Raw genomic sequence first — 15788 nt, forward strand, 5'->3', positions numbered from 1 at the left:
TGTGCACGTACACAACACAAACAGCACACACTGAGTAACCACCCCCAAACCCCCAGGAAATAGGTGCTCTTAATTATAAACAGCACAGCCAGTTTGGTCCAAGTGGTTGGGGAATTTACAAGCATTCCTCCTGAACCTACTCATGCTGCAAGATTGCTCAGAGATATGATTGCATCTCAAATCCATGGCCTTCGGAGACTGATGCAACACGACTGGTGAGCTTCTTCCACCTGGGGTGTGTGCTCTTTCCCACAAGGAGCAAACCGAGGCCCAGGCCACAGCCAGGGTCTAGAACACAGTGGTGAAGATCTCATTTTACACGGATCTGGGTTCCAGGCCTGCTCCACCACTGGCTGGCTCTGGGGCCACTGACTCAACTTCTCTGAGTCTCAGTTTCCTTATTTGGAAAATTGTGATAGAAGGCTGGGGTAGGGGTGACATGACAAAGTGCCTGTAAAGCACTTAGCAGAGCCTCTGGCATTAAGTCTGAGGGCCCTGTAAAGAGTAGCTGCTGTTATCATGATTTTCATTTTTCATTCATTTATTCAACAAACATTTACTGAGATTTTCTGTGCTAGCATTGCTCTAAACATGGGGTAAATGAGAGACACAACATCTTTTGCCTTAATGGGGCTCATGTTCTAATTAAAGAGATATAAAAACAAATAAATATAGAAGAGAATGTCCAATCAGATCAATACTATGAAAAAAATAAGCCGAGTTAGGGGATAGAGAATGGTAGTGTTGGGGAGGGAAGGAGGTCTGTAACTTCGTGGTAGGCACTTAAGGGAGGCCATTGGAGGTGATAAATAAAGCTGGACTTTGGGCTGGCTCCAGGCAGCAAATGCAAAGGCCCTGAGGTAAGAATGAGTGCAGAGTCTGATGTGACAGGAGCAGAACATGTGAGGGGGTGAGGGGCCAGGGAGAAGTGAGTGTGGGGTAGGGTCAGAGAAGAAGCGGAAGGCGGGTTTGTTCCAGCCCTGGGGAGTGGGGGTGGGGGCAGATGGAGAAACACAGCAAGGTTCTGAATAGGGCGGGTCAGGATAGCACTTAAACAATGCCCCTTATTATCACTTTTTCTACTTTGTAGCCATCAAAAAGGAAGACTAATCAAAGCCTTTTCCTAGGGAAAAACTGAATTTAGCCCCCAGCTCTTGACTGTGTGACCCGCACGGCCACTGATCTTTGAGCATTACTCGGGGTTCAGCCTGCCACCCCCCACTGGCCTCCTGGGGTGGCTGTAATGAGCCAGAAGAACAATGGGGACAAGGATGAGAACCAGGAGAGTGGGCCCCTGAACATCAGCTCCGGCGATTTCCTCCACATCCACAGAGAAACCCCCAAACCCCAATTCTTCAGCACTTCCCAAATTGCAAATAAAACCCCCAGCACAGACTTCAAGTAGACCCTTTCCTCAGGTTGCAGCTAAAAGGAAACAAATGGTAATTAGGGACATATACAGAGAACTGTTCTATGCTTGGCCCGGCACTCAGGCCCTAAGTACACCATTAGCTCATCAACTCTTTGCAACCATCCCTAGGAGGTAGGAATGGCCATGCACATATTGCCAGATGAGGAAATGGAGGCTCAGAGAGGAAAAGGGGCTTTTCTGGGGTCACACAGCTTCTCAGAGACAGAACCAGGTCTAACTTCAAAACCTGTTTCCTTACATCACAGGATGAGACATTCTCATTGACAAGCTCAACACCAGCCTAGAAGAGCCACTGGGCTGTCTAGAGAAAGCCCTCCATAGAGAATCACTTCACCAGGACCGAAGCTCAGGGTCACTGCAGTGTTAATGGGCCAAAGGACAGTCGTGGAACCCTGGGCAACTGAGTTGGAAAAGACCTAAGCCATTAACTTGACAATCTCCTTTCTCATTGGACAGACTAAGAAATTGAGGCTCAGAGAGGGGAAGAGATTTGTCCAAGTTTCCTTAGCAAGTTATGCCCAAGCCCAAACTGTTTGCCAAGACTCTAGACCAGGTGGGCAAGGCTTTGTCCAGAAGGTTGGGGAGCTAATCCATGGGCCCAACTGTTTCTCCTGGCTGGCCAGAGCTGCATGTCTGAGTACAACTAAAGTGAAGGTAGAGAGGGGTAGGTTCTCATGCTCCCTGGAATCATCTCAACAGAGTTTATACCAAGCTGGGGCCAGCCAGATAGCATTGAATGACAGGGCCCCAGGACCTGGAAGACTCTAAGCCATTATCTTCTCCAGGGCCTCAACAATTATGGGATGGGCACTGACAACAGGGTGAACCCATGGACATGATTCCCCGACATGTGATCGGTGCCCAACTGGTGCTAGAAGAGAGCAGCCGCTTTGGGGGAGATCTAGGGACCATGGGTGTCTGTGAGGAGCTTCCTGCTGTGCCTGGCAGGCGGGTCTCCACAGGACCCGTGTTTATAATAGAACTTGGTCTATATTTTGGTTTTGGAGCCAGATTAATCATTGCTTACAATGTACGAGGAGAAGCCAGACATCACCTCACTGTTGCTGCAGACAGCCCGTCCGGCTGGGATGCTATCTGGGCTTTGGGCAGGGAGGGGTGGGGGTTCTGTCCTCGCCCAGGGGTCCTGGGGACCAATGCAAGCTCTCGTGGGGCAGCATGATGAGCTCCGTTCTAGTGTGAGAGGCCAAGGCCTCATGCTGGCTGAAATGGAGCCTGGGTGAACACAGCTGAAATCTGGGCACAGCTTAGAGATGGGGAAACGGAGGAGCAGGGCTCTGAGCCAAAACAAAAGGGTTTATGTATCACTCCAGAAAATATGCTGGCACATAGTAGGCCTTCAATAAACAGAGGTGTCCTTCCTCTCGGGTTTGCTTAGTGCTCCATGAGACTTCCCCCTAAACTTTACCACCTTAGCTGCCTATACCCTATGCTGGACAATCTGCAGGACAGAAAGCTCCATTTAACCGAAAGAATCAGAGAAAGAAATGCAAGCCAAGATATGAAGTGATTCACTGCATGATAGGGGACAAGTCCCTGCTTCTGCCTGGGCCTCAGTTTCCTCATATGAAAGGTGTGACTTGTCCAAAAGCACAGTCTCATGGCACAGCCAGGCATCTAACACCAGACTTTATTTAGTGGTGTGGTAAATTGAATTACGTACCCTAGAAAAACACATTCTTAATCTTAATCTATATGAAGATATTTAGGACCATTTGAAGATACTATTTTTAGTGAAGATGTGGCCAGCTGAATTCGTTTAATCATGACCACTGGAGTCCTTTTTTAAGCATAATGAAATTCAGACAGAGAGAGAGAAAAAAACCATAGGAAGAAGAAGCTGGAAGTCAACAGAACCTGAAGAGAAGGAGACACCCCTGTCACATGCATTGCCGTGTGACAAAAAAGCCAAGGACCCTAGGAGCGCCAGCAGCCGGCTCTACCAGCCTTCAGAGAGAAAGTTATCATCATGCTGATGCTTTGATTTTGGACTTCTCTTGGCCTAAAAACAATGAGCCAATAAATTCCCATTGATTATGCCAACCCATTTAGTGGTATTTGCCATAGCAGTCAGGAAACAAAGACAAGCTGATTCTGAACACAGGAGAGGTCAAGAAGGTACAATTTTGCTGTGGCTCATTCATTCAAGGAACACATTTGCTGAGCCCCAACAGTGAGCTAGACCCTACATCAGGTACTAGGGACACCCTGACAAATGGGATGAACCCACTTCCTACCTTCCAGAAGGGAACATTATGGACACTAAGCACACATTAAGTGGAATGAAGAAGTACTAAATGCTACGGGAGACCAACGCATCCAACAAGAGAAGGAGACATTATAAACTGAGGCTTGAACAGGAGAAGCAGGGATTGGATAGGAGAAGCAGGAGCTGAGCTCAGAGGTGACTGAGGGCCTGGGCCACCAAAGCCTAGTTAAGTTAGCAGCAGGGGAGCCTGGGAAAGGACCTCGGGGTGGGGGAGGGGGTGTCTCTCTATGGGGCTGGGTAGGGCTGGTAGTTGGGCAGAGAGGTTGGAGATGTCTCAAGCCAGCCTCAATCACATTCTCCCCCAGGATATTTCCAAATGACCTCCCCTGCCTTCCCATTTTATTCCAGCTTCCCACAGATAATGGAGAATTCAGGCAGCATAAAGAGAGCTAGCCAGCAGGGAGAGAGCAGCAGAAGGGAACCAAGAAGTCAGGCTGGAGAGATGTTTCAACTGGAGTACTGATTTCATTCTACTAGTAATGCCTTCCTGGGGCAGTAGGTTAAGAAAGATTCTGAGGCCACATCAGGGCTTGGGAAGAAAGATCAATTAGTGCTGTCTGCCACAGGCAGGGGAGGCAGGGAGCGAAGCAAGAGGCAGATGTATATGCCCAGCCCTGTGGCAAGCCCTACACATGGAAACAAAGATGAATGGGTTAGGGTGTGTCCTTTATGCACTTGCTTCACTCTGAAAAATGAGTAAAGGACGCCTGTGAGTTTCCTGTCAGTCAGAAAGAGCAGAGTCCCAAAGAGGCTGAAGGATTAAGAAGGCAGGCATGACTTCTGCCTGGAGGTCTGGGGATGTACCCCTGAGACAATGGCATTTGAGAACTGAATAAGGGACAGACACATGAAGATGAGTGTGGAAGAGAGGACATGTGCCAAAAGAGGGCAGAGCATACACAAACACAGAGGGGGTGGCCCAGGGCACAGGTCTGCAGGGAGAAAGAGTCTATAGATAGCATAGTTTCTCAGCCTTGGCTCTGTTGGCATTTGGGCTGGATAAGTCTTTGTTGTGTGGGTGGGACTGTCTTGTCCATTGGAGGCTGTTTACCAGCATCTCTGGCTTCTACCCACTAGCAACTAGCAGCACACTCACCCCCCACCCCCACTCCCACCCATATTGTAACAACCAAAAATATCTCCAGACATTGCTAACTGTCCAGACATTAACTGTTCCCTGGGGGTGGGGGTGGGGGTGGAGGGCAAAATTACCCCCAGTTGAAAACTACTGTTTTGCAGAAAAGAAAGCAGGAGGGTTAACTAGAGACAGCATGGGCACATGCATCTGCCAATGTGCAAATGGGGTGCTGGGAGCCTTCTTAGCCAGTGGGGGGTGATGAACTGGTTACTGGCAAGACGACTGATCGTGTCAGATGGCAAAGGCCTTCTTCAGCTGCTTCTCCTTCATGAGCATCAAGATCATTCACTCATTCATTCTGCAGAAGCACATGAAATGCCTACCACGTGTCAGCCCCATGGGTGCTGGGGATGTCACATCTCATTGAACCCCCCCAGCTTTCCACTGCAGCAACTGAAGGACAGGGAGGCAAGGGGATGCAGAGAGGGATGGAGTTGAGATTCCACCCAAGTCTGTCTGATGCTGAAGCCTGTATACCACCCATCCACCCCCTGGGAACGTCTCTCAGCAAGCAGACTGCAGAGAAACGGATCCTCCCAGATGTGGAGACTCTCTTTAATCTGAGGGCTGCGTCTTATTGAGAAGCAATTTCAATCAGCGTTGCAGGAAGAGAAAGAGCCTGAAGGTCAGAAGACCTGGGTTTAAATCCCAGCCTTGTCAGTGACAGCGAAAGGTATATTTCCATTAAGCCAGTGGTCTTCAATCCTGGCTACACATGGGAATCACCCGGGGAGCTTTTAGAATTACTGAGGACAAGGGTCTACCCTCAGTCCAATTGAACTTGAATCCTTGGGACAGGACCCAGTCTCTCCAGCTGGTTCTAATGCCCAGTGGGGGTGGAGAACCACTGCTGCAGACTGCACCCTTGGGAAAGCAGGGTCCCAGAGGACCCCATTTGCCATTTAACACTAGTGTCACCACAGGGCCTAACACCTAGGTTCCTATCTGTTGCATGCCTGAAAGAATGAATGAATGTATGAATGAGACCTATTTGGGCCTCAACTTTCTCAGGTATACAATGGGTATAACGTTGCCTAACTTTTGGGGGGCTATGGTGAGGAAACAAGGTGGTAAGGGACAGTCGCCCTTTCTGCAGCTCTAATGTGCTAGTCTAGTCACTGCACTAGTTGATATTGGACCCCTGCCCCCTGAACATCTTTGCTCCTGCCTATTTTTCAGAGTCCTGCCATGTTCTAATTACCTTATATTTTTACCATTTTTCTTTTTTTCTGCCTCTCTCTTCCTCACACCCCTGCCAAGAATGTAAGCTCCTTGGAAGCAGGTATTTTTACTTATTTATTTAGCTCAGTCCCTTGCCCAGTACCTGCCACACAGTAGATATTCAATAAATGCTCATTGAATGAATGAATGGGTTATCAGCATCATCTCAGAGAAAGAAGCCCAAATCCAACATGTTGGTAAGCAAAGAGGAAGGTGACCTTATCTCTGGCCCACCCACATCCCTCCCTCCACCAAGGCTCTCCCACAAGCAAAGAAGTAGAAAAGCCAAGCAAGAAGAATGGAGTAAAATGGTCACTGTTGTCACCAAAGATGCTTGTGGGAGGAGAGATCGATTACAAACAGTGATGATTACAACCACGGGTACATCCATGGGTCCTCCTTCCTGACCCCCTCCTCCCTGAGGTCCCCGCTGTGGGACCTCAGCTCCCCCATGCTCTCCCCACCACCTTCCCTGCATGGGTGGCACTAGCCTGCCCCAGACCAAACTCCTCCATGTTGCCAGGGCCAGAGGGGAACTCAGTGGGAATAGCTGTGCTAATATTTTTCCATCTGCATGGAGACCTTTTCTTAACTTAGAAAAGATGCCCCTGCCTGCCCACGTGAGCTGGTTCCTCTTCACTGCAGGGGGGCTCTTGGCCTCACTGGACATCTGCTGAGAGCGGGGAAGCCTGGAACCCCAGCCAGGAGCTGTCCCAAGTCTGCTTTTCCCATCTCTGCCACCTCTGCTGAGCTCCTAACCCATGCACAGAGAGATCATCATTGACTGCTTTATGAGCCAGGCCTGGAAGGAGCTTTTTCCACTCATACCTCATTCATCAGAACATGCCGGTGCTCAGAGGGGTGGAGAGTAGGGAGAGGAAGTCCCTCGGAGTTCTCTGAGCCAAAATAGGCCACATTTTCCCAGCTTACAGACGGCCATGGGACTCCTGTCTGGGTCTGGCCTCTTCCAATTTGACGCCTGGCCTGCTCCGGCCATCAAGGGTAGAGGAGAAAGGGGTGGGAGGATGTGGTCCTTCAGGTCCCCCTATGTCCTGAGGACCCCTGAAGAAGGGGTCGGATAGAGCCAAGAGACACCGCAGCTGTCCGGATGAGCACCAGATGGCCCAAGAGAGAGGGCAGCTGTGGCCACATCTGAGAGCCAGGGTCAAAGCGTGCCCTAGAACGAAGTGTCTACTGGAAAAGCCACCAGCAATTGGGATTTTCCTGCAAAAGCCACTGACCCTCGGTCTGCACTGTCCTTGCCCAGTTTCCTGAGCACCTATTAGGCAGCAGGTCCTGCGCAAGGCTCAGTATGGAGAGCACCAAACCGTATTTGCACAACTTGGTTGGTCAGGGCAAGACTCTGGACTGAAGAATACGGAAGCTGAGATATGCTAAGTGCCCTGAGCAGGTGAAGGCCCGGGACCTGAAGGCTGGGTGTTCTAGGAGGGCTTTCTGGATGAGGTGCAAAAACAGCTGGTATTTGCATCAAAGAATTTTCTATATCAAAGAATAGGAGCCCTGGCGAGAGAAGTCAGAGCAAAGGGCCTTTTTGGTATCCAGAGGTTCAGCATGTAGGAAAATGGAAGATTTTCCCCCAAAGCTGTTTAGATAGGCAACTCCCCCTGCCACCCTGCCCCACCCCACACCTGACATGGCTGAAGAGGGGATGGGGTTGGGGGAAACACAACAGCTCTGCAGACACAGAGAACTCATCACCGTTCTAGAGCATTCTCCCTCCATCTGTAACAGGAGTAACCACTGCCGGTTCCTGCAATATATCAGGGAGGGGTGAATACAGGCATAGGGAGGTTATGGGCCTGTCAAAGCCCCCCATCTGAGAAATGGTGGGGTAGGGAGAAGAACCCAGAGTCCAGCCCCTCAACCTCCCTGAGGATGGCGGCTTTCAGCCTCCTGAGGGCAGTCTCGACTGGAGCCTGGGCTCCCAGAAGGAAGTACTGCACACAAGTACCATGTGGCCTCCCTCTCATTGGCCTTGGGGTGAGGGATGCAGGGATGACTCCGAGCTAAGGTGCTCTCTTCCCCCCCAGTAAGCACAGATTCTCAGGAAACCTCTTTCATTTCCCACCAATGTTTCCCCAAGATCAAGGGAGCTGAGCTGGGGCTGGGGAGAGGGGAGCAGGGAGGGTAGGCAGACAGGGGTGCACTCAGCACTAGCCTCAGGGCCGGGCTCACTCAGCAAGGCAAAGCACCACAACCCGGGCTGTACCTTTCGTCCACGCGGTCCTGGATTCCCGGGGAGCCCAGGCAAGCCCATGTTGCCCTGCAAAACACAAACACGGGGTGTGAGATGGGAAACAGGTGCAGAAACACCTGTTAAATTGAAAGCACGACCTCAAATAACTGGCTATTTCCAAATGGGGGTTATGGAGACTTAAGAGACCCAAAGGAGTCTCAGGGGGCTACCAAGTGAGATGAGGGCAGCCAAATGTGTGGGGTACCCCTACTCCCCAATACACTGAGCTCCACTTGATCTATTTTATCTATTAGACTTCGACATAAGTCACCATTGGTACATGGCCAATAGGTTCTGCTACTAAGACTATGTATGAAAACTACTGCCTAGAGGACACATGAGCTCTAGTCCATGCCATTCCAATCAGTTTTCTTGCACTGCATTCCTGAGACAGTCTCCTTCCTGCCTATTCCTTCACTCTTGCCAGGTGGGCACTTCTGTCACCAACACCAGGACCTGGGAGTAGAGGACAGAGGAGAATGGAAGTGAAGCCCAGGCCCTGGGGACAAATCCCAGCTCTGCTGCTCACACCCCCTCTCCTGCTTGTGTTTCTTCATCTGTAAGCTGGGCCCATTGGACCTAGTTTATAAGGTATGGTGGGCAGCACATGGGCGTGTATATGGAGACCTTCCTGGGACACTAGGTCACCCAGTAAATGTTTGCTGAATAAGCAAACTTATCAATGAGGATGTGAAGGAATGAGCCACCTGTGCTTCATGGAAATCAAAGGAAATGGGCACTTCTACATGCATAGGCACAGGAGACTGTCCAGAAGGAAACCAGACAGACCCAAGCATTCCTTCCAGGGTAGGTCTGAGACAATGATGACTTCACTTGGAGTTCTGGATCACCCTGTTCCTGTCAGTCCTGCACTCCCTCCCTCCAGCCTCTCTACTCAATTATGCAGTGAAGCTGCAGCCCTTTGAGGAAGACATCTTCTCTCTTATGAGAGAACCTTCTGGCCTTAGGGCCAGCTCTGCACCTTCCCACCTCCTAGAAATGCATACATCTGCTCTAATTAACAATCGCAGGGAAGACTTGGAAGGCCTCTGGAAGCTACCTGGAAAGTTCTTCTGGATGCCAGGGTCATCTTGCACACACTGCAGAAAACCATGCAAAAGGAAATTCACGAAGAGTGTGTCCACAGGCAAAAGTTTTTGTTGGTTGTAATTTTTGCACCTTGGGAAGAAGGTAGCAGGGACTAGCCCTGGGTGTGGTGTAAGGTGAGGCTGAAGGGCTGCAAGAAGAAGTCACACCAGGCCCTGACCTTTCTAGACTTTCCCACCTCCCTGTGCATATCTGCAGGAGCCTCTACCAGGAAGGCTTGCCCAAGAGCATGGCTTTTTCCCTCGTAGCCATTCCCCCTCTTCCTGAAACTGGGGTCCCTGGAAACCTACCTTTGCCCCATCATGGGCCTTTCCTGGTGAGAGCCCCGGGTCCCCTTTCTGTCCCTGAAACAAAAACAATTCCACTTTGGCCATTGAGTTATCTCTATAGAGGATGTCTCCACACAAGCTCTGCTCAAAGCCCTTCCATCCATCCACCCACTCATACAACTCCATTGGGGTCCTTTCTCCCACTCCATTACTCTCTTGCTCTAACACCCACTGCCTGCATGATGACAGAGTCCAAACTCTTCATTCTGGTGTCCCAAGTCTTCCATCCTGTTTAGAATTTGCTCTCCTTCTGCCAGCTGCATCCACAGACAGAGGGTCCCTCTGCTCTGACACCAGAACAGACCCCATTTCTCAGCCATGCCCAGTACGTCCTCCTGCCAGGTCCCTGCTCAGACAGTCATCCCCTCCTAGAAAACCATCTCCCCAGTCCTCATTAGCCAAGCCCTGAACATTCCTCCAGGTGCAGCTGAATGCGTCCTCCGCAGCCAGTCTGGACACCTCTGGGCCCACCACCCAGAGGGTGAGGCCTTGCATGTGGCTCACTGGGCCTGCTTCCTGGCTTGTTCCTTGGGGCTTTCACAGGGTTTCTGAGAAGCACGTCCCATAACACCGCTGACAGCTTCACTTTCCGGTACACCAATGCTCCTCTCAGAGTCCTTCATCTGAAGGTCAACGCCTGGACTGCAGTGGCCTCTGTGCACAGCCCTTCACAGCTCGCAATATCCCTCACCTCATTAGACTCTCACAACCTAGCCCGATTCAGTGGGCCTGGAAAGTGCTACGATCCCATTTGACATTTGGAAAAGTGAGGCCAAAACAGGGACAGGGACTGGCCCAAAGCCCCCAAGATGAGACCAACACTCTGAATTTGTCACTTTTAGACCGGGGTTCTGGGAAACCCTGGAGCCAAACCCCCTTCCCCTCTGAGTTAGAACCGGCAGTGACTAGGGGAGAAATCCCAGTACCCAGGTAGGTCTTCACTGTAAGGATCCTGAGGGAGGGGCCCTGGGAAAAACTTCCCTGGAGCTTGTCAACTAGATCTGTCACAGGTCTGAGAAGCGTACCTCTGGCTGTAGCCCCTCTGGTTTAACTGAGCCTAGTTGTTACTCAGGAAATAGCCCTTTGGAAAGTCAGTCCACCCCAATGTCACTTTCGAAGAGCTCCTGAGCCCCCCCAAGTACCTCTTCTTTCTCTGCCTCAGCTGGTTACCAAGTCAGAAGTGCTGACCCTGTCATGGCCCCCCAGTGGGGTCTTAGGCAAGTTACCTCACCTTGCTGAGCCTCAGTTTCCTCACCTTTAAAATGGAGGCAACATAGCATACGGTATACACATACACACACGCACATACGTGTGTGCACACACACACACGGACCCAAATCCACACCCGCTTGCCGGCCTCATGGGTTTCCTGGGGAGAAGCCAGTGAGCTAATGGATGTGACACATGGGAGGGGTAGGTTGGCCAACTTCAATGAATTCCCGTTTGGTTCTTTTTCTTCGTCAGAACACAGACCTTCCAAGTCCTGACTCAGTCACTCTCCATGGGAAAGGGCTGCATTCTGGGCCAGAAGGAGCCTTAAGGAGGGGAAGAGGGCAGCTTTTTACTGCTCAGCTGCCGCATGAGATTCTCTGCTGAGGCATCAACTGCTTCAGCCCTCACGTAACACCCACTTGTTCCTACTGAGGACAAAGGCTGGGGTTCTGTGATGTTCCGTAGCAGCCTGGGGTGACAGGGCAGGTAAGAGGCAGAGGCAGAGGAGCTCCCCATTCTGCCTGGCTTCTTCCCTATTCCCTGCCCCTCCCCCAGCAGTTCCAGCCCTCCTACCAGCGGCCCGGGCTGCGGGCCAGCCCTTCCTCACTGGGCCCCCCAGAACAAAGACTTTCGGTCCCGCTGAGCCCCTCCAGTTCACTTCTGCAGGACCCCACCTATGGGTCCCCCACCCTCGCACTGCAGCTGCCCCTCACAGACGCTCTCTCACCCTCAGCTGTTCACAAGTCCAGTTCTAATGCCTTTTATGTCCATGGTACAGGGCCAGGCCCAGGGCTACCAAGGATTCCAATGGCCAAAAAAGGACAGCAGCCTTTCCCTGCCCTGCCTGTGCCCACCTCAGTCTGCAGCTGGCAGAGGGGCTGGACTTTAATAAGTCTTCAGGCATTGATCCCAGCGTCTCCTATTTTGTGATTTTACAAAAGAGGAAACTGAGACCCAAAGAGGAAACTGGGTCCTCACCTGGGCTTTTTTAGTTATTTAGGGATTTCTCTCCGCACTCCCAGCAGTCAGCACACTGCTCAAGATATAACCCCTGCCTGAAGACAGCATCGGCAAGTACGGATATTTATAGAACACCTACTATGCACCAAGTCTGGTGATGAGTATAGGAAATACGATGGTGGTGAATGAGACCCAGCTCTTGCCTGCGGGAGAAACTGGCAAGATGGGTAATGATAATAAACACTAGCATATATTAGCTGCATATTAGCATATATTAGCCCACACACTAGACACGCATAAACTCACTGAATCCTCACACTAAATCCATGAGGTAGCAACCATCCTTTCTCCCATTCTACAGAACAGAAAACCAAGGTGTAGAGAAGATAAATCACTTATCCAAGGTCATTCAGCTCATAAGTGGGATTTAGACTCAGGCAGTCTGGTTCCAGAGCCCAAGCTCTTTCTAAGCTTTCATCTGAAGTGTACTGAAATACAGTGTTGTGACAAGTGGGGTGGGGAGCATGCGAGGAGGTCAGGGAGAACTTGACCCAGACTGATCAATTCCTGAAGGGAGATACAGCTAAGGTGAGGCTCGAGGAAGACAAGGAGGGAACCAGACAAAGCTGCAGCTCCAAGTATGCTCATGGCACCCCTGGTCAGAGTGAAGGCATGACTTTTGGGATGGAGAAAACTCCCTGACCAAAAAAATGTGTCTTCCCAGCCAAGGTATCTGCAAATTGCCCCAATGAGAGAAAAATATATAAAGTCTTATTCATCATTTACACTCAGGTGAAGATGAGAACCGTGGGCAAGCCCCTTTCCCTCTCTGTGAGGGGAATGGTGTTCTCTGTCTAGTTAACAGAGTTGTACAAGACCAGATGAAGACAGATAGAGGAAAGTGCTTTTCAGAACCTAAGAGCTAAAAACAGGAGAACAGGAACTGTATTAGCTCCTTCCCTGTGAGGAGGGCTGGGAGGTCCGGGAGACTAAGAGGGTTTGGGGGGCTGAGGCATGGGGCAGGAGTGCAGCGGGGGTGAGGCTGAGACAAATGAGGAACAAATCACAATGACAGAGCAATTCCAGGTTGGGGGCTCCAGGACACAGTCATTCATGATCCCAAGTGCCCAGCCCAGGTCCTGGACCAAAGTAGGCCTCACCAAATATTTCATAAATGAGCACACTAATTAATGGACTCTGGAGCTGGGTTTGGGCCAGATCTGGCCCCAGCCCTGGAACTTCCTCTGAAGACTTACTGGGTCTCCCACTATCACAACCGCTGTTTCATGTTGTTTAGGAGTTCTGGCAGATGCAATGAGGCTGCAAAACAAATAAAAACTACTAACCTTTGAAGAAAAGGAGACAAACATCTGTCCTTCTTTGCAAACAATATAACCGCCTGTCTGGGAAACTCAGGAGAACTGAATGAAAAACTACTTTAAAATTGATAAGATAACTCAGTAAGGGGGATGGTTATAGAATAAAAATAAACAATACAAAAATACAAAAATTAAGAGTTTCCTTCAACTAGCTGAGAGGCAGCTAGAAAATACAATTGGAAAAATATTCCATTGCACAACAACAAAAATATAAAATTTACAAGGATAATTGAAAAAGAAATGGGCAGGGCTTATACAATAAAAACTATGACAGTTAACTAAGAGACATTTAAACAACTTCAACTGAATGGAAAGATATGCTATGTCTGTAGATAGGAAAACAATGCATTAAAGATGTAAATTCTTTAGAAATTAACATACACATTCAATACAATTCCAATAAAATTCTAACAGGAATTTTCAAAAGGAAATTGTTAAAATCCATCTAAAGTCCATCTGAAGGAATAAATAGCCAAAAATAATGTAAAAGAATTTGAAAGAATAAAGGAAGACAAGTATCAAAATAGTAAATGTCATATAAAATAATATTTTACTAGTGTAAAAATATGCAAACAGAACAAAGAAACATCATAGAATGGCCTGAAATAGATCTTGATCTATGATATAATAATCAGTAAAGGAAAGCTTATTCAATAAATGGTTAACTATCAGGGGAAATAAAGTTAGAGCCCTACCTCATATCTCCATGAAGATTAATTCCAGGTGGCTTAAATTTTAAGAGTACAAATGATATTAGGAAATGACTAGAAATGTAAGTGAATATCAGATCCTAGGATGGGAAAGAAATTCCCAAGTATAAAAGTAAAATAAAGAACCATAAATTTTCCATATCGGTAGTGTCTAATAAATGTTAGCTATCATTGCTATTACAAAAAATAACAATTCATGAAAATCATGAAGACACTTAACAGGAAAACAACAACCTGGAAAATATTTGTAAGACAGCTAAAGCATTAATAACCTTTATATATAAATAATAACAAATCAATAACAAAAGACAACTCAACCAAAAAAATAAATTCATAAACAATTCATAAAAGGTGAAGCGCAAATGGAAAATAGACAAGAAAAAAATGGTTCCTCATAGATGATCAAGGAAGTGAAAATAATAATGAATTATCATGTTTTTGAATACCCTCTTCTATTACAAGCAGCAGCAAGAATTGGTTCAACCTTTCTAAAAGACACTTGTCAATATAATTGCCAAACACTTCAGGTAGTTCTTATGTGCCCGGCAGTAGTATTTTAGCACTTAATCCCCAGAACAACCTATGAGGAATATGCTATTATTATCCCAGTTTACAGAAGTGGAAACTAAGGTCCTGAGAGTTTAAGGAACTTGTCCACAGTCATATACCCAGCAAGTGGTGGAGCCAAGGTTCAAACCCAGGTACACTGGCTTCCCAGTTTAAGCTTTAAACCACTATAATCGGTTACCCTTTAACCTGGCAGTTCTGCTTTTATGAATTAATCCTAATGAAATAGAGATTTTCAAACATTTATATACAATAATGTTCTTCAAGGTTTTACTTATATGTTAGCAATGAATGAAACTGGTTTTAAAAAAGGAAATCGGTTATATAAAGTATGATTTTGAAGGAATGCCAAGCAGCTGTAAAAAGTATGTGGTAGAGGTGGCCCATGGTGGCTCAGCAGGCAGAGTTCTCGCCTGCCACACCGGAGACCCAGGTTCGATTCCCATTGCCTGCCCATGCAAAAAACAAAAAAAAGTTTGTGGTGGAATCTTTTCTGTAACTACTTGTTAAAATGTACTTTGAAAATTATTGTGATTTTTTTTGCATATACGTTATATCTCAGAATATAAAACGTTTAAAGATTAAAAAAAAAGTTTGTGGTGGAAGCATAGATCGCATGAAGTGAAAAAGGTGAACTCTGAAGACACAATGTAGTGAGGGCACACTGACGTCTGTCACACAACACAAGGAAGGACCATGGAGCTATATAACTGGAGAGCCATGAATTGCTTTGTGGTCAAGAGCATATGCTTTGGAGTTAGATAGTCAAGGGTCCAAATCCAGGCTCTGCCACTCACTAGTCATAAGACCCTGGGAAAGGCACTTAGCCACTTTGAACTTGAGTCTCCTCATCTGCAAACTGCAGAGACCTTATCACTGAGCAGGGCCACTGCAAGTGGCTTATTTTCTTCTAAATACTTTTCTAGATGTTTCCACATTTTCCCAAATGAGCACAGCCACCTCAGTCCTCAGGTAGGGGAAGGGCAGACCCACAGGGCTCTCTCCACCTGGGCTTCCCCACTACTGCAGACCTTAGAAGGACTGAGGGTGCCCCCCTCCTTGGGGCTTCTCCCTCAGCTGGTTCTACCAGCAGCCCCATGGGTCACCAGCAGGTCCCTTCCACCTGCCTGTGCTCCCCAGGCAACCGAGGGCCCATCAGAGTCCTGGCTAATTCATGGCCGAACAGACA

General features: G+C 48.4%; 1 protein-coding gene across 1 annotated transcript in view; it reads right to left on the reverse strand.

Annotated features, from left to right (window-relative positions):
- The window catches only part of COL27A1 (collagen type XXVII alpha 1 chain), a 155980-nt gene that overhangs the window by 112130 nt on the left and 28062 nt on the right, over positions 1 to 15788 (reverse strand). The window contains exons 6-7 of the mRNA XM_077142432.1: positions 9733 to 9786; positions 8309 to 8362 (exon numbers count right to left, since the gene is read on the reverse strand). Coding sequence (XP_076998547.1) covers positions 8309 to 8362; positions 9733 to 9786 — 108 coding nt within the window. The remainder of the gene's footprint in view (positions 1 to 8308; positions 8363 to 9732; positions 9787 to 15788) is intronic.

This window comes from Tamandua tetradactyla, chromosome 2, assembly GCF_023851605.1.
Source record: "Tamandua tetradactyla isolate mTamTet1 chromosome 2, mTamTet1.pri, whole genome shotgun sequence".
Classification (NCBI taxonomy): Eukaryota; Metazoa; Chordata; class Mammalia; order Pilosa; family Myrmecophagidae; genus Tamandua; species Tamandua tetradactyla.